General features: G+C 49.1%; 1 protein-coding gene across 4 annotated transcripts in view; it reads left to right on the top strand.

The window, feature by feature from the left end:
• Positions 1 to 17,886, top strand: part of USP43 (ubiquitin specific peptidase 43) — a 48,440-nt gene extending 30,554 nt beyond the window's left edge. For 2 of the 4 annotated variants that reach the window (XM_074342202.1, XM_074342200.1), the window contains 7 exons: positions 1,384 to 1,487; positions 4,404 to 4,481; positions 5,169 to 5,295; positions 5,392 to 5,740; positions 7,332 to 7,490; positions 8,375 to 8,539; positions 16,089 to 17,886. In XM_074342202.1, coding sequence (XP_074198303.1) covers positions 1,384 to 1,487; positions 4,404 to 4,481; positions 5,169 to 5,295; positions 5,392 to 5,740; positions 7,332 to 7,490; positions 8,375 to 8,539; positions 16,089 to 17,179 — 2,073 coding nt within the window. In that variant the 3' untranslated portion in view covers positions 17,180 to 17,886. Of the gene's footprint in view, positions 1 to 1,383; positions 1,488 to 4,403; positions 4,482 to 5,168; positions 5,296 to 5,391; positions 5,741 to 7,331; positions 7,491 to 8,013; positions 8,193 to 8,374; positions 8,540 to 16,088 lie in introns of those variants that run through there. The other 2 variants (XR_012499363.1, XM_074342201.1) reach the window with 2 other exon arrangements.
• The last annotated feature ends 1,126 nt before the right edge of the window (positions 17,887 to 19,012 follow it).

Genomic DNA, 19,012 nt, shown 5'->3' with positions numbered 1-19,012 from the left:
TGTGTTTGCTGAAGCTGCAGGTCAGCTACAGTGTGGTTGTAGTCTAGCCAGGCACCCGCTCCCCGGACATCACTGGCCCCCTGCCCACGGCACGCATCAGCTGCCGCAGCCCGGGAGTCGGCTCACAGCCCCGAGGATGTTTTGGGTCTCGCTGTCTGTCCATGCCTTGTTCCTCTTTCTTCGAATTGTAATCCTTTCCCCCTCTTCTGTCTGAAGTCAGTCTGTATTTCGCCAGTGTGTTTTAAGTAGGAATTTCTGCCTTTTATCTTTGTCAGAGTTGGTAAGAAATTTTTTTATTTTTTCCTGGCTGCAGCCAAGGTCATCAGTGACAATTGGAAGAACTGTATTTCCATTGCTTGACGAGTCCATTGACTTTTTTTTTTTTTTTACTTGTAGTAAAATGTACCCAACATTTATTTTAGCCATTCACAGGTGTAATTAATTATAGTCACAATGCTGCAGAGCCATCACCACCCTACCCCCCCAATTTTTCATCCTCCCCATAAACACTACACCCATTAAACAGCTCCCGCTTCCCCCAGCCTCTAGCCCTTGAGAACCTCCATCCTACTTTCTGTCTCTGTGAATCTGACCATTCTAGGAACCTCATATAAGCAGAATCATACAATATTTGCCCTTCTGTGTCTGGCTTATTTCACTCAGCAAAATATTTTCAAGGGCCATCCTTGTTGTAGCATGCGTAAGCATTGTCCCCCTTTTTAAGGCTGAGTGATACTCCATTGTGTGTATAGACCACATTTTGTTTGTCCACTCATCTGTTGACAGACACTTGGGTTGCTTCCACCTGTTGACTATTGTGAATCATGCTGTTTAAGGCTGACTTCAATTTCAGAAAAGTTAGAATATGAAAAAAAGTACATCTTAGAATAAAAACATAGATAGTATTCTTTTTACGTGGCTCATTTTGAAATGTATAAATACTTACTTAGCTTTTGGTATGGAAAGTATTCACCAACTTGCTTTTTAGATAATTGCCTCATTTTGGTAATTTGGTGACGATCATAACCATCTTCATAATGTAAATTAAATTACCTGTTAATAATTAAACAACACAATTGGTTTGATTTCCCATTTACTATGCCAACAGTTCCTCCAATTAAACATGTGTTGTTTTAAAATACTGTGATCATTGTTTTGGAAATTTTAATGTGTTAAATGGTGTTAGATCACTATTAAAAGGTGCACCCTTGTCTCTTAAAAAATTGAAGGCTTTCTGTCTCTAGGTTTGGAATAGTCATATTAAGGGAATATTCAAAATATAACGTGAACGAAAGGTTACTCTTTGGAGTAACTTCTTTGCACCTAACAGTCTGATTGACACCAACGTGCATGGTGACCTGCTTCCTGTTCTTATCTCGGCAGAACCCGGGATCCCTGTTTGCCATCCGGGTCGTGGGGCTCTCCCTGGCCTGCAGCTACTTGTCCCCACAGGACAGTCGGCCCCTCTGTCACTGGGCAGTTGACAGGTAAGCAGATGGTCCAGACCTGGTAAGAGAATGAATGTGTTCTTACGTGACTAGACGCCTTTAAGACTGTGCATCAGTTCAACAGATGACAGTCTTTGCTACTCTTGGTCCCTGACATCTCCAGCACCAGCGATGGTGTTAGGTCCTTATACTCCTTCCGTGCCTTCAATCCTTACGTCTCGAGAGATCCTGATGGTGTCTTCAAAGATGAGGAGACACCGAGGTTCCCGGAGATGAGTTAACGTGATCACACTCACTCGGCTAGTTAGTGGCTGAGCCTGAATTTGTGAATTTGAACCCAGGATGGTTCTGACTTAAAAAACCCATTCAGTGAGGCTGGGTTACCAAATTCAACCTGAATGCCAGCTCTTGAGTAAGGGAGAATATTACCACTGAATCCTTGGCCCCAACTGAAGAAGATTGCGGACTGTGGCTGAGGGGTGAGGCAAGCGTGGCCTTGTCTCCTGTGGTTCCGACCCGGATTCTCCCCACCTTCCACTGCAGACTTCTTGAGAAGCAATCCAAGGGGCAAGCACGATATCTGAGAGGAGGTTTTGCTCATAAATTGTCTAGCACTTTTGCTCATTTCCCCACAGATGTAAAGTTCTCAGGGAGGCTCTCAGTTTCCCTGGCTTGGCCAGCCAAAGCTGACTGAATCCAGATGTGGGCGTGATCCTGTGATTTCTAATAAGAAATCCATATTTGGTCTTCTGCTTCTGGCCCGAACCTCCTACAACCCTTGGAATTTCCCAAGTGAGATGGGCGGTAAATGTATCGACGTTCGTAACAAACCCCTTTCCACCACGCCAGAGCTGATGTTAGTGAGGTGGCTTTTGGAAAGCACCTAAGGTTGGGGCTGGTGGCCAGGAGAACAAATCATGTGATTAGAGGTTGGAACTTTCAGTCCCACTTCCCTGAGCGAAGGAGGGGAGAGGGTCTGGAGGTTGAGTTGACTGCCAACTGCCGTTGACCTAATGAGTCATGCCTATGTGATGAAACCATCATCAAACCCCCAGAGGACGTTGTTCGGAGAGCTCCCAGGTTGGTGAACACGAGGAGGTTCTGGGGGAGTGGCTGCTCGGAGCGCGTGGAAGCTCTGCCCCCCTTCCCACGCGCCTTGCCCTAAGCCTCTCTTCCATCTGGCTGTCTCTGAGTTATATCCTTTTATACTAAACGGCCAATCTCATAAGCAAACAGTTTCTCTGAGTTTTGTGAGCCACCCTAGCAAATTAATGGAACCCATAGAAGAGGTCATGGGAACCTCCAATCATAGAGCCAGTCGGTCAGAAGCACTGGTGACAACCCGGACCTGTGACTGGCACCCGAAGGGGGTGAGGGTAGTGGGGGCCGTCTTGTAGGACTGAGCCCTCAGCCCGTGGGATCTGATGCCACCTCCAGTGGACAGTGTCCGAATTGAGTCAGTTGCTTGGTGATGTGAGGGGAAAAAAAAAAGAAATACACTTTGGATTTGGTGTCAGAATCATTTTAGGGCAGGGCCCCTCCCTTTAAAAATAGACAGGAACCAGGGTAGGGGCAAGCCAGAAGGTTCTGGGCCATACGCCCCATTGGCACGTCTTCGGCTGGTTGCTTTACAGAGTTAAGGAGGCAGGAGGGGTGTCAGCCAGGACCTGCTTGGGTCCGACAGGAAGAGAGAACACGGGGCAGGGGTCCCTGAGAAGGGTGCCCTCACGCACTCTTTGTTGAAGAAGAGAGCTGTGCCGCTCAAGTGGGCTGCACTCTCGTGGTGCCACCCCGGAGGCTGGTGGTCACCGGTCCATGACAAGAACTTGGAAGGAAGCACTGAGAAACTTTAAAGCCCTTGACAGAGCGATTTACAGCATGATGGATATCATAATTTTTTTTTCTCGAGCTTGTGTTTTGTCTGTCCCCCCCCCATTACATTTCTGTTCTATTTTACAAAAGTATTGGTCTGTAAACTATCATTTAAAAAACAGTAAAAATATTGTTGGTTTTAGAAACCAACCCACTAACAGGCCTTGCATGGTAGGTGGCTGAAGACACTGGAAAAGAGTCTAGTTGTCCAAGAAGCAGACCTGCTGAAGGAAGCCCTCCCGCAGGCCGCAGCCCTTCCAGTCACCGCCACCTCCACGCCGCCCGGCCCCACCTCCTCCCTCCCTCCCACAGCTCCCCCAGCATCTGGTAGCCTCAGCCTCGCCTCCTTCGCAGAGCCCTGCGTTCAGCCCCTTGGCCTCCCTATCCCAGCACGTTTTGTTCTCCTAGAAATTTCTTCCTTCTTTTAAACTGTGGCAAATACACATAATATAAATATGCCATCTTAACCATTTTTAAGTGTTCAGTTCAAGAGTCTTAAGTACAGCCATCGCCGCTGTCCATCTTCAGATCTCTTCATTTTGCAGAACTAAAACTCAGTCCCTGTTAGACAGTAGCTCTCCACCCCTGCACCCCTCAGCTGCGGGCGGCCACCCCCCTGTTTCCCATCGCTGTGTGTGTGGCCGCTCCAGGGACCTGCTATAAGTGCAATCGTCCAACACTTGTTCTTTTGTGATTTGCTCGTTTCACGCAGCGTCATGTTTTCAGGTTCATTCACATTGGAGCCTGTGTCAGAATTTCTTTCCTTTTTAAGGCTGAATAATATTCTGTTGTATGGATGCACCACATTTTGTCTTTCTTCTAGAAAGATTTGTTTCCTTGAAGTGTTCCTCTCCCTGTCCGGGGGCCGCAGCATCCCCCCGACCCACTGCATGCCCCCTCGGTGCTCCATGCCTGGGTGATCCTGCCTCGGCTCTGGTCAAGCTGGGGTGCTTCTCCCAGACACACCTTGTTCATCAGGGTGCTGCCACGTTTCCCCCCGCCCCAGACCTGGAGGTGCCCATCCACAGGGTCGGGTACCTTCTGTGAGTTCAAGACCTGACGGGCTCCGTGCTCTCTCCCTAGGGCCCTGCACCCCAGGAGGCCGGGGGGCCCCCCGCACATCAAACTGGCTGTGGAGTGGGACAGTGGCACCAAGGAGCGGTGAGTCCCGCAGAGGAGACGGGGCCTGTTCTGTGGCAGTTCCCCCGGCGTGACTGTCGGGTGTAGGCGTGCCTCCTGGACGCCGGGTGACCCAGTCCTCCGAGAAGCCCCGCTGGCACTTGTCAGTGTATAAACAACAGTGACAGGAATAGCAATGATGACGGCGCTGGGTGGTGGCACTGGTCGTGTCACTCATGCTTGTAAACGGTGAGGTGACGCTCACCCTCCCCCCGCGCCGGTCACTGCTCCGGCGCTTTACAGACATGCAGTTTATTTCACGCATTACATCCTATGAGGAGTGTGGAAACCGAAGCACACAGAAGTTAAACGGCTGCTCAGTGTCACACAGCTCATGTGTGGCAGAGCCAGGGTTTGAACCCAGGCTGCCTGGCTCAAGCCCGTGCTCTTAACCACCCAGCGTGGCTGCTTCTCTAACCCTGAGGGCACTCGCTCTGCTTTGGGAAAGGACCTTGTTCGGCCCAGTATTTCTAAGTCTCCTACTGATGCCAGGCCCCTGCACCCCAGCATGAAACAAAGCAGGGTAGCCAAGGACCTGGTCCCTCCTGGAGCTGGTAGGGGAGACCGAGAATGCCAGTAAAATCGAGCGGGAGCCCTAGGAAGGGGGCCCTGCCTCCCCGGCAGATGCCAGGCGCCCACACGCCCTCTGTCTGCTCTGCCCCCGCGCAGCCTGTTCGGGAACCTCCGGGAGGAGCAGGTGCAGGACGCGGACAGCGTGTGGCGGCAGCAGCAGGCGCACCAGCAGCCCAGCTGCACCCTGGACGAATGTTTCCAGTTCTACACGAAGGAGGAGCAGGTCCTGGCTGGGCAGGGGGCTGGGGGGGGGGGTCTCGGCGGGTGGGCCGTGAGCCTGGGGTTGGGGGCCTCACGGGCCCGGTGGCTTCCTTTCCAGCTGGCCCAGGACGATGCGTGGCGCTGCCCCCACTGCCAGGCCCTCCAGCAGGGCGTGGTGAAGCTGAGCCTGTGGACCCTGCCAGACATCCTCATCATCCACCTCAAGAGGTTCTGCCAGGTCGGGGAGAGGAGAAACAAGCTCTCCACGCTGGTGAAGTTCCCACTCTCCGGCCTCGACATGGCTCCCCACGTGGCCCAGAGGAGCGCCGGCCCCAAGGCCACATCCGGCCCCTGGCCTTCCTGGAAGCAGCCGGCCTGCCTGCCCACCAGCTACCCACCCGACTTCCTCTACGACTTGTACGCTGTCTGCAACCACCACGGCAGTTTGCAAGGTGGGCATTACACAGGTGAGCCTGCCTCTCGGACCGTGGCTGTGGCCCGGGCCTCCAGACGCCCCGGGAAGAGGCACCCCTGGGCTGCCGGGCATTGGCACAAGCAGACCCCTCACCTGCCGCACGTCCAGCACCTGCCGGGGTGGGAAGGGCGGGTCCAGGTGTAGAGTGGAGTCAGGTTGGTGGTTGGGATAGAAAGTTACAGCCTGAGTTTTCGACTGTACGAAATATGGGAGGGTGGCTGTTGGAACCCAGGGAGTGACGTTTATCCTCATCTGTGATCTGATTCAAGGACTCTTACTTAACAGATTTGGTGTTTTTTATTTCTCTGGGGTACATTTAATTGTGAATCCCTTGGAGGAACTTGAGAGGAGGGAAGGATGGAAGGACAGAAACAGAGAGCTGGACACCTCATTCAGTTGTTCCTCATCACATACCTTGGTCTGTTCTAGAATCATATGAATTATTTCATCTTTGGAAAAAATGAAAATATCTCATTTTTTTAAAAGTGTGCTGTTCCTAGTGTACTAGTAATGTCCCTGCAGTTTAGAAAACACTGGACTGTATAAAAATCCAAGATCATCACTCATTTATTCGTTGAACAAATATTTATGAAGGCCCCCTTCTGTGCCAGGCCCTTGCCATGTGCTGCAGCCTCTGTTTAAAATGGTTTTTACATTTTAAAAAGTAGTAAAAACAAAACAAAACAAAACAAAAAACTAGCAAGAAGAATACATGGCAGAAACTGTGTGTGGCCACTGGTGACCTGCAGAGCCTGAAACATTACAGACAGAAGTTGGCTGGCTCCCGGATTGGGGTATTATGACACCGTCTACTGGGGTCCGGAGGAAGAGAGGAGTATTTCTCGTACTTGTTTGGAAGGGGGTGAGAATCTTACTTATGAACGTTTTCTTAGATGTCTGACTGCAGGTCTTAGGCAGGAGAGAAGTGTGCCGTAATCCAGCTGCCTGATTTCATTGCACACTGACTCAGAGGGGTGCGTTCTGAAGCTTCTCAGAAGAACTGCGTGAACACTGGCATTGTTGCCTGGGGCTCCCATAAATAACTCGGGACTCCCTTTTTAAATTATCTTTTTTTTTAAATTATCTTTCATCATTCAGGTTTGCCAGAACATCACAGTAGGCATGAAGGGAAAAATAACTGTATTTTTTCAATGCAATCTATCCGAAGTATATTATATGAAACCACAACATTAGCTCTTAGGGAAAAAAAAAAAGCATTCAAAAATCAATTTGCAGTTAAGGTTAAAGATTAAAACCAACGATGTCCAAGTAAACCACGTACAAAGTTTAAATGCAAATCGCGTTTTCATTCCAATGGGGACTCCCCTTTTATTGGAGGTTTTGCCTGAGCAAGCCCTGCAACATAGGATTTGTTCGTGGTGCCACAGCTTCCTTTATCCCTGAGCATCTGGGAGTGTAACTGATGGATCCTTTCTGATTCCACAAAAATCATTTCTGGCTAAAAATGGACCAGTGTTTCTCATTCTGTTACAAACGTCCGCTTTTCAGCTATACCAGCGGGAAATGTCTTCCTGCTTTTGTGGGGCTGCAGTAATGGGGCCTTGGGGTTTGGACCTTCGCAGCCTACTGCCGGAACTCTCTGGACGGCCAGTGGTACAGTTATGATGACAGCACGGTGGAACCGCTTCTAGAAGACGAGGTGAATACCCGAGGCGCTTACATCCTGTTTTATCAGAAGAGAAACAGCATTCCTCCCTGGTCGGCCAGCAGCTCCATGAGAGGTAGGTGCTGCTGCTGGTTCCAGGCGAGAGGAGGGCCGGGGACCGGGAAGATGCTCCACCGAGCATCCAGGGTCCGGAGAGGTAGGCAGGGGCCTGAGCGAGGGAGCTCTGACTGCAGACTAGTGTCCCACTTGTGAGGATGTGGGATGGACATGCTGGAATCCAAGAGTGGGAAGAGGAAAAGGAGTCACATTTTGCATCTGGCAGGTGGCTCTTGGGAGTGTGGGAGTCCTCATCCCCAGTCTCACTCCTGTGAAGCCAGATTTTAATTAAGCTTGTGCAACATAAACCTGTATTCGTCCCATTAGAAAGGAAAGGGCAGTTACAAGGGGCGTGGGGCCTTAACAGCAAACAGCTACTTAACCACATGCCAGGGCCAGGTCTGTTAGGCAGCCTCAGACTTGCGTGGCAGCCTGAAGGGAAAAGAAGGGTCAAAACCGACCGTTTTGTGGGACTTACCTCACTCTGCAAACTAGCCATCCTTATCTTTGGGGGTAAAAGAGCATTCAAAAAAATTCCTCAGGTATTTTCCCCCCAAACGCTTGGAAAATGGCCGAATAAAACCAACATGCGCCAGGAGGTCTAAATCCGCCGATGTGCCAAGTCTGCCTTTTCATGGAAGATAGATGTAGAAAGAGTAAAACATATGCCATATTTGGAAAACTGGAGTTGGCGACCTGTGGTTTCGTGAAAAGCATTTCGGTATTCATCAACACAGTGTCCTTTCTGTGCCCCGGCGCCTTCCCGCGAGCACAGGTTCTCCTCTAGCCGTCATCAGTAATCCTGGTCGGGGCTCGGGAGGTGAACCCGGCCGTGAGACGCACCCCGGGGGCCCTGAAGGATGGCGTGGGGCCCAGCCTGCCCTGTCTGTGCTCCCTCCACAGGTTCCACCAGCTCCTCCTTGTCTGACCACTGGCTGCATCGGCTCGGGAGCAGTAACAGCAGCACGCGGGGCAGCCTGCTGTCCTGGAGCTCTGCCCCCGCTCCTGCCCGGCCGCGGGCGCCGGGGCCTGCCTTCTTCACAAACAGCCTCCCCCGGCAGGAAAAGGGTACGTTTTATCACGCTCGTTAAATTTGCTGATCTTGCTTTCATTTTCCATGACAACCGTGGCTCCTCATCTTTACGGAAGTGCTGGCACTTCGTGGCCTGGAGTGTTTCTATAAAGAGTCCGTCATAGTGAGAGGTTTGGTCATCTTGCAGATCAGGTCTCCCGGGACCTAGCCCGCCCTGTCCGCTGCCCTCCAGCCGCAGGTACCTTCTTCCTCTGCTCCCTGGAGCCGACCATCTAAAGGGGGGAGACAGTGCATCAGCGAGTAAAGGAATATGATGACGTGCTGTAAAGCAGGGAGAAGGGCGAAGAGGGAGCTCATCAGAGGAGGAAGGTATCTAGGCTGGGGGTGGGGGAGAAGGGGTGCAGAGAGGACGGGGGCGGCGGGGAAGGCCCTTTCGAGAGAGTGAATTTGGAACACAGACGTGAGTGCGAGTGAGTCACGTAAAGTCTGGGCATGTGCTCCAGGCAAGGAGCTGTTGGGAATAAATATATAATGGTCGCATCTCAAAGCTGCAGGTGGTTTTCGATTATCATGGAATCCAGCCCTCTGATTATTACAGTCTATGTATCAAAGTTTGGTTAATTATTCCTTGATGTTCAGCATTTTGGCTCCCAAAATCTCACCATTAGAATGTGAATGGGACCACCTCTCCCACGTGTATCACGTTGGTCTGATTTCCTTAGCATCCACTATTTGATGCATTATATATATTCTGACATTTCTTTTTCCTTTACATTTTTATGACTGCACATTTAGGGTAGTGTCTGGTGAACACAAAAGGCGTTCTTTCCCAAGCTTGTCCATCCCCCACCAGCATGAGTCTCTGACAGCCTCATAAGTTCATCTCAGTTCTGTCCAGAGGCCTAGGACCTTGGGCCATGTCTCAGTTCTCCCAGGGAGAAATGTGTTTCACACCCCCTGTAGGAGACAGCTTCAAAAGATGGCCAGCTTTTCCACAGGGCGCTCAGACAGCGGTGAGGCCCAGCTCCAGAAAACTCCCCAGAGAGACCGCGAGGGCCGGCGGAGAAGTAACATTGACAGATAACTGTCCCCCGGGCCCCTGCAGGCATTTTACTTACCTCATCGACTCAGATGAGAGGTGGAATTCTAGCCCTTTTGCAAAGGAGAAAGCTGATCTTAGGAAGTAACCAGTCACGGGAACTCCTGGGAGGTAGCCGGGCTGCAAATAGGTCTGCTCCCTCTGGCAGCCGGAGTCCTGGCGGCGTGGCTCCAAACTCAAGTTTATGCCATTCAGACACTGCAAGAGCCTTGCTTCCACAGGGAGCGTTCCCCCTCTTGGGGTTTGAATAAAACGGCGATAGATTTTGAAATCTGTTGGAGAGGCTCTGAGATGGTTGAGAATCCGGCCTGATTTTCCTGTTAGATCAAAATCCAGCATGTAGGTTTTCAACAGAGGTTTAGTACTACATCCTCTCCCCACGGGGATGTCAAATGAGCAGAGGGGACAACTGGCATTTAGTCCCCAGCGGGCGGGGATGCTAAGTGGCTTGCAGTGTCCAGGAATGGTACCAGTCAGTACAGACTTGTCCCTCCCAAATCCCAGCAGTCCCCTGTAGGGAAATACTGACCTTCTGTGAGCTCTGGTTATAGGGACTTCACAGTTGTGAAGGCATTTTAAACTAAAACAAACAGATCCAAGTTTTGTGGGGACTGCAGCTCATATCATTGGGGATGGGTGTTGGGACAGGCTCTGTAAGAGAAAGAACATAGATACACCTTACTTTTGCAATTGTATGAAAATGTGACTGTGTGAAAAAATTGCAAAGGTCCTTCACAGAGGAGGGGGCCTGGGGCTAAAGCATTTCAGTGTTGGTGCTCCTGACAGTAAATGTCTTCTGTGGCTTTTTATTGAGCCTCAAAGGTTTTGTTTTCTCTTTCTCAGTGCTTTCCAGAGAGTGTGTTATTTCAGGTTTTGATTTCCTCTTTCATCTCAAGGTTATCTGGGTGTTTCAAGTATTTAAGAGTTTTTGGTCAGTTTTTATTCTTTATACCTAATTTTACAGATTGTGATTCAAGAATATGGTTTTCAAAAATGATTCCCTTTTTGTGATCAAGTTAGTACATGGTGATGATTTTGTCAGTGTTGTGTGAGAACACAAAATAATGGACATTGTTTGGGGGATGGGAGCTTTATATCTTAACGACTAAATTAGGTGAATTAGTTGTTGTATTTAACTTCTCCATGTCTTTTTTAACTGAAGTATACTTGATTCATAGTGTGTGAGTTTTTGGTGCACAACATAGTGATTCAGTTATTTATATATATATGTGTGTGTGTGTGTGTGTATATACACTTTTTCATATTCTTTTCCATTATAGGTTATTACAAGATATTGAATATAGTTCCCTGTGGTATACAGTAGGACCTTGTTGTTTATCTATTTTATATATAGTAGTTTGTATCTGTTAATTCCAAACTCCTGATTTATCCCTCCCTGACGCCATTCCCCTTTGGTAACCACGTTTGTTTTCTGTCTGTGAATCTGTTTCTGCTTTATAAATAAGTTCATTCATATCATATTTTAGATTCCACATATAAGTGATATCATATGATATTTGTCTTTGTCTGACTGACTTAGTATGATAATCTCTAGGTCCATCCATGTTGCTACAAATGGTATTATTTCATTCTTTTTTGTGGCTAAGTAGTATTCCATTGTGTGTGTGTGTGTGTGTGTGTGTGTGTGTGTGTGTGTGTACACCACATCTTTATCCAGTCATCTGTCAGTGGACATTTGGGTTGCTTCCATGTCTTGGCTGTGGTAAATAGTGCAGCTGTGAACATTGGGGTGCAGGTGTCTTTTCAAATTAGAGTTATGTCTGGACATATGCCCGGAGTGGGATTGCTGGGTCATACAATAACTGTATTTTTAGTTTTTTAAGGAACTAAAAACTGGTTTGGGGGGTTTTTTAATGACAAAAATTCAGAGCCTATCTTATCAGTCCATTCATACTTACTGTAACAACTACAACACTTGATTTCATTTCATTTAAAACATTTTTTCTATGACTGTTACTTTTTTCTTATTTTTACTGATTTGATCATGCTGCTGTGTGTTCCCTTTTTTCCCCTCATTCACTTGGAAGTTCTGTTCTTTTCCATCTTGTTCATGGTTACTTTATGTTTCCCAATATTTATTTCCCAATATTCCCCACGTATATTTATGTTTCCTATTAGTATATGGATATGAGAAGCCTGCTATTTCCCTAGAGTCATCTATTCCATCGCTGCCTGCTCTCTCTCCCCGGATAGGAGGAGACCTGCAGAACGCTTCCACGCCATCCCCCGCCTCCCCAAAATGAGAGTGTTGAAATGCTTTCACACGTTCCCTCAGTCTGTGCTAGGAACTCCCCTACATCAGTCCTCAACTCTTAGGTTTCACTGAGGTGTTTTCATACTCTGTTCCAGACTGTAGTCAGAGTTCCTTCTGCAGTCCCTCTCCCCGTCCCCAACACACTCCCTTAACTTTCTGTAACACATTCTGAGACCATGTGTAGGGGGTGGAACATGATTGCAGGGTCCCCTGAACACCCCTGTCTGCCTTCTTTTTGTCACCCTGGCACTTGAGGTCTTGGTTCTTCGGTGCTTGGTCAAAGGTCTTTTCAGATATGCCAGATATGCTGACTCTTTGCGCAGCCGCAAATATTTCCCCCCTGCAGAGGGGGTGCAGCTTGGCTGGGGCAGGGCTCTTGGGTTGCAGTCCTTTTCTCTCGGGCGTCTGTGGGTGTTTTCCCACGGTCTTCCAGGCCCCAGGGTCGCAGGTGAGACGTTCTTCTTTTTCATGTGAGAGTCACTTGTTCTTTCTGGCTGGAAACTTTTACGATTCTGCCGTGACCTTAGAGTTTAGAAATTCTACTCGCATATGCCTGGGTCTGTGTTTGTTCACCAGCCCTGCCTGGAACTTGGGGAGTCCTCTTCTTCTGAAGATGCAGGCTTTTCTTTAGGGAAACGCTCTTCTGTTTAATTCTTGTCTCTCCTATTTTTCAAATTCCTGTTATTTGCCTGTTAGTTCTCATAGTTTTGTCCTCCCAGTCTCCTAGCTTCTCCCGGTGATTTCTGTCTCTTTCTCACTTTGTTGCTTTCACAATTATGAAATCTGTGGGATTTACTGAATTTCACAGATTTCAAGATAATTTCAGGCCACTGAAAATTTCAGTTTGAGTCTTCGCCATGACCCTGCATGCTTTCAATTCAGGTACTGAATTTTAAAACCTTGAAAGCACATTTTCCAGTCCCCTGTTGTTCTGCACTTAAATCTCCTTGAGAGCTTTGATTTTTGTCTATTTTCTCTGATGGCTCCGTTTCCAGCGGTTCTGTTTTTTCTTATTCTTTGACTGCCAGACCCCCGTATGTATGTTATTTTTCAGTTTCTTCCCATGGGGGCTTCCCTCCACCCCGTCCTGTTGCAGGTGGGATAAGGGTGGCCAGAGGAGGCCCCGCCCCCTGCTCACAGCACACACCGTCCGGTTGGGCAGATGCCCTGTTTCACTAGCCCAGAAGAAAAAGTCACAGAGGAACGGACGTGGCATTTCTCAAGTGAAGCATCCGCCAGCTCCCGGGTCGCTATGTGGTGCGGGCTGTGCCCACTGGGCCGCACAGGCACCATCTGGGTGAGGAGGGCTCCTGGGGCCCTGGGAAGCTGTTCTGTATGCTCTGGGGCTTGTACAGATTTCTGGAAGTACTTAACCGTGGGTGTCCTCAGTGTGGCGTCAGAGTCTAGACCCTACCTGGTTCTCAAGCCAGACTGGGCGTGAGCAGGACCACAGATTCTCCAGCGGGAAGGAAGCATCGCCAAGGGGTCTCTGAACACCACCGCTGCCTCTGGCTCCCAGCATCTCGGGAGGCCCAGCTCCCTAGGGGAGGAGCAGCGGGGCCGCCCCTCCCCCGCCCGGCCTGGCCCCCGGAAGGGAGATGCTTGCTGAGCAGGAAGCGCTGCATCCGCGTGGGCGCGCTCCCGCGCATCTCTCCGCGTATTTCTCCGCGTGTCTAAAGCTCTGGCTCCCTCTCTGATCCAATGAGAATAAAAGAAAATAATGGGGGTGGCCGACGTGCTTTCTCACTGCGTTTTGAGTAGGAGGAGCCGGGCGCTGCGTGGGCACCTGTGGTCCAGGGACGTGCAATGAGCTGCCACTGCGGTGCTGCGGGCAGCCCGGGCCCTTCCACCCTCGGGGGAAGGATGGACAGTGTGCCAGGGCCGCTGCCAAGCCATCCGCCACCTGCCAGGGCTTCAGGCCGATTGTCCCGTTTTGAAAGGCTGAAAGTCGCCGCTTTGTCCTCCTCCTACAAAGCTTCCCTTTCTGCCCTTCCCGGGGCTGTGGCTTCTCACACGTCTCAGTCCTCGGGACAGGGTTGGTTTGGTTTTTTTTGTTTGTTTGTTTTGAGTTTTTGTTTTTCCCCTCCAAGGTGTGAGAATTTAGTGGTGGAGGGCCGACGTCAATCGGGACTGGAATTACAAAGTATTTTGGGTGAGATTGTGTGTACTGCTGGCTAATCTAAAGAAGTACTTTAAAGAAAACAAAAAACAAACAAAAAAACCTAAAGATGGTCTGTGAAAAATCCGAAAGGCAAGGTCCGCGGAACCTCTGAGATGCTGTCCTTCCCTCGCGGGGCTGATGGGCGTCCGCAGCCTCTCAGTCCAGGCACCTCCACCCTTGGTGACATCTGCAGGCTTCCCCTGTTCCTCTGAGCTCCCTGAGCCCCTGCCTGTGCCTCTGTGGACCCTTAGTCGCTCCCCGTACAGCTCCTCCGGGTTGTCTGTGCTAATCACGGGGGGCTGACCGGGCTCCGTGGTGAGAGGGCACAGCTGTGGAGGAGAGGCTGGTGCACCTGACCTCGGGTCTTTCTCTGAATCGTGTGACTGGCCCTGTGCCACGTGGGCTGTGTGTTTCAGCTGAAGATTTCTTTCTCAGGGATGACAGGCATCTTGTAAATCAAGGTGCCTTAACAGACTTTTTTTTTACTTTTGTTATTGTGTTCAAAGACACATAGTGGAATTTACCATCTTAACCATTTATTTTTTTAGTTGAAGTATAGTTGATTTACAGTGTGTTAGTTTCTGGTGTACAGCACAGTGTTCAGTTACACATATTTATACATATTCTTTATCATTATAGGTTATTATAAGATATTGAATATACTTCCCTTAACCATTTGTAAGTGTACAGTTCAGGGGTATTAAGTACATTCGCGTTTTTGTGCAGCTGCCAGCAGCATCCGTCCCTAGAACTCTTTTCATCTTGTAAGTCTGAAACTCTATACCTTTTCCCACCCCTACCCGTCACCCCAGCCCCTGGCAACCACCTTTATCCTTTCGGTCTCTCTGATTTTTGACTACCCAGAGTAGCTCATAGAGTGGACTCACACAGTATGTGTCTTTTTGTGACTGGCGGTTTGGCGCTCCTTGAGATTCCATGGGAACTTTGGGGTGGGTTTTCCTATTTCTGCTCAAAACTTCACTGGGATTTTGATAGGGGTCGCATTGACTCCGTAGATTGCTTTGGGTAATACTGATATTTTAACCGTATTAAATCTTCCAGTCCATGAACGTGAGATGTGTTTCCATTTATTTATATTGTCTTTCATTTCTTTTGGCAGTGTTTTCTAGTTTTCAGTGTAAAAGTCACCTCCTTGGTTAAGTTCATTCCTAAGTATTTTATTCCTTTTGATGCTGTTATGAATGGAATTTTTTTTGTAACTGATTGACTGTTTCTTAAGAAAATATGTACAACCTTGAGTATATGTATGTCCCCTTTAAAAATGTTGAGATTTAGGAAAGAATTAAGAAAAAAATCAATACGCAGCACCCCCACAGTTCCCTCTACACAGTTCCCTTGTCATTTTAGTATTTATTTTTCCAGACGTCTTTGTATATTTTCACACATACGTATCATACACACACATACACCTACACATATATGTGTGTATCTTTTTGCAGGCTGGATTACTCTGTTTTTCTAGACTATTTCTTGCTTAACAATATATATCAAAACCATCTTTTTAACTATATACTAATGTTGCAAAACACAATGGACGTCTATCTGGCAGTTCTGATAAAATTAAACAATCATCTTCTTTTACTTTTTCTTTTTAAGCCCAAAGTAGGATAGCTGAGATTCTTGCATTTGAAAGACACAAGGACCGCATTTGACCTAGAAAAGCAGGGACTTTTGCTGAGCATTCTGTTTCATGGCAGTATTTAAAGACGAATGAGGATGATGATAAATCTTCGGCCAGATGGTTCAGAGGCTGAGCTCTATCGGGAGTCCGCTCTGCCTGAGCGTGTGGCTGCCTTCACTGACGCTGGCGTCAAATGTGTAAATGGGTTCCATGGAACAGCGGGTGTAAATTCTGATGCCCCGAGGGCAGGGGCCATAGTGTCTTGCCCACTTCTGTGCCCCCAGGGCCCAGGATGGTGCCTGGTACGTCAGAGGTGCTCAACCAGTGCCTGTTAGACGGGCATTGGGATTACTCTTAGCGCAGCTGGAGGGGTACTCGGGCGCTAATGCTCTTGGTGTCTCTTTCAGGAGGTTTGGAGGTCAGGCCTTTGGCAGGAGGCGTCCAAGGCCGCAGCATCAGCATGAAGGGGCCCGCCCCTTCCCGAACCAAGCAGGGGGCCTTCAAGACTGTGCCCCTCCGGTGGTCTTTTGGCCCCAGGGAGAAGCCACCACCGGGGGCATCTGTCGGGTTGGTGGAGTACTTGGAGTCCAGACGGAGACCTCGCTCCACGAGCCAGTCCATCGTGCCGCTGCTGACCGGCGCTGCCGGCGGGGATAAGAAGTCCGCAGCACCGGGGTTAAACGCCACCCTTTCTGCTAAGGGTGAAAGTGAAGATAGTGGGCGAGCCAGCGAGCCAGTGCTGGCCGGGGCGCCCTGCCCCTCGGGCCACCCTGGCGACTCAGATGGCCCCAACACAGCAAGGAAGCTCAAGGAAAACTCTAGTCAAGATATTAGGCTGCCCAGACAGTTTGACCTGCCCCTTACGGTGATGTCCTCAATGGAGAATGAGAAACGAGCCTGGCCGGAGGGCCAGAAGCCCACAAGCTGTAAGGGCAGTGGCCCGGTGGGGAGCAGGGGCAGAGTGCCCTCCCCCAAGGAGGCTCCTAATGTTACCATGTTTTCCAGAAACAGTGCAGACAGTCACCGAAATACCTTAGGCAAGATGAGGGCTAATGCGGACGGCAGGGACTCGGAGACAGACCGATTCCCACAGGGTACCCTCACCCTTCTGAGGGCTGTGTTTTGGAGGAAGGAGAACAGGAAGGGTGACAGGGCCGAGGTAACCCCCCAAGCGGCCCCCCAGGCGGCCCCAGGCTCCCTGGTGAGTGGCAGGCTGAGCCCGGCTGTGGACGAGCAGGCTCGAGGCTCGTCCCCATCCCTCGGGATTCGAGAGAGCCTGACCAGGGGTCCGGATGGCCACCCAGAGAGAGACGTCCGGTCAGCGCCCAGCTCTCTGCGCCTCCCTCGCAAGGCTGGCAGGCCCCCGAGGGCCAGTACTCTCGGCACGTCACAGATGAGTGTTCCCGGGGAGCAGACTTCTTTCGGAACCTTACCGAAGGTGAAATACCACACTCTTTCCTTAGGTCGGAAGAAAATGTTACCAGAGTCCAGCCTCTGATGGTGTGTATTCTAGTGATGGGTGACGCTGGCTTTCTCGAGACTCTGCACTGAGCACCTGTAGATGGCTCGTGTTGAGAGTGGGATTTGGGGAAGCTGGTTGTCTTGAAAATAAAACAGTTTTTCGTCTCTGCATCTAGATTTCCAACACCTAATACCCCAAAATACTCTATGTTGTTGGCTGCTTTTATACTTCCAGACCACTAGAGGGCGATGTTGGGTAAGCATAATCATTTCAGGACAAGAAATGCTGCTTTATTTAAATTCCAGCGTCTGAATACTTGTACTAAAGAGTGATTGGATGTGGGCAAACATAACTCTGTAGGGAAGCCTAGTTAATGAGAATTTTCAAAATCAAATCAAATATAATTGTCTTCTCCTATTTAAATTTTTTTTTTTTTTGAAATAGTGGACTTAACAGGAAAATCTTTTCCTTTTAATGTTTCTCTGGGATAAAGCATTAAAGATGCCAAAGAAAAAGTGGTAGTGATGGAAAGGCAGGATTCTAGGAGAAAAGAGATGGGAGAGAAATGATTCAGATTTTAGGAGAGTATTTAATATATAACAAATAATTGTATTAAAGTTTTTCAAGGTATTTAAAAAAGAGAACTATTTTGATACTAGGAAAAAAGGAAGTTCTTTTTTAAAAAAAAATTAACTAAGCTCTATGTACAATTTTAATAAAAGCTCATCAGTGAAATGTGTAAATGGCTGTCTGAGTTACTCAAGTTAGACAAATGATCTTGTAGTGTTTCTGCTGTGTAAACATGGCTCATTGCTGTTGATACCAGAAAGCCGTTGATTTGAGTTGTGTCTGAAAATTTAAAGGACTTTTCATTAAAATGACTTGCGGTTCTCTAAGTAAATAGAAATCTCCCCAGGTCTCCCTCTGGAGGGCACATATTTTCAAGGACCAGAGTCTGAGCCTGTCTTTGTGGACCATCACTTTGTTACTGACCAGGGTCCTTGGACCCTTTAATCAATAGAAATCGATAAGAGGCCAGACGAGGAATTCAGGCAACGCTTTATTGGCGCTGGTGCTGCAGCATGAGGGAGCAAAAACAAGTAACAGGTTCCCTTCTCACTCCTGGAGGAGGGTGCCTGATCCCGTGAATGGGGTGAGGGTGGGGAAGACTGGGTCGGTGGATTTGCCTGGGCCTTTGGATGAGGAGCTGTTTCATTCTCTCATGACATTAGCCTTAACCAGACTGCTTCTTTGGGCTCGGTAAGCACACGGAGAAGGATGCTTGTGTCTCCTTGAGAGAACAGCCCCCAGTTTTTTCTGGTTCTTGTCTGACAAACTTCAGGCTATTGGCTGCACTGGTCAAGATGCAGGCCAGAAACATATATATTCAAATCGGGGTGTGTTTCCTAAAGATGCTGGTGGCAACTGCCACAAACGGGGTGACTTAAAACAACAGAAATGTATTGTTTCATGATTCTGGAGGCTACAAGTCCAAAATCCAGGGCAGAGCAGGGCCTTGCTCTCTCTGAAACCTGTAGGGGACGACCCTTCCTCGCCTCTTCCTAGCTTCTGTAAGTAATGTCAACATAAATAATCAATAAACAATCAATCATAATAGGAAAGAGTTCTATCTGGGCCAAACCGAGGACCAGCCCAGAAGCCTGCTTCCCAGGTCACTCTGAGAAGCTGCTCCGGAGAAGCATGGCCCCTCCCCCACCTCCAAAACATGGTCCCCTCGGCCCCGCCCCACTGTGACACACCAACCTGAGAGGAGGCACAGCCCTAAAGAGACCCCCAGGATCCGGGTCTGGGTTGTGGCCAAGCTTGGCCCGGAGCCCAGCACCGGGGTGACCCCGGGACCGGCTGCCT

The sequence above is a fragment of the Camelus bactrianus genome, chromosome 16 (genome assembly GCF_048773025.1).
Source record: "Camelus bactrianus isolate YW-2024 breed Bactrian camel chromosome 16, ASM4877302v1, whole genome shotgun sequence".
Lineage (NCBI taxonomy): Eukaryota > Metazoa > Chordata > Mammalia > Artiodactyla > Camelidae > Camelus > Camelus bactrianus.
This window is presented reverse-complemented; position numbering and strand designations above follow the sequence as displayed.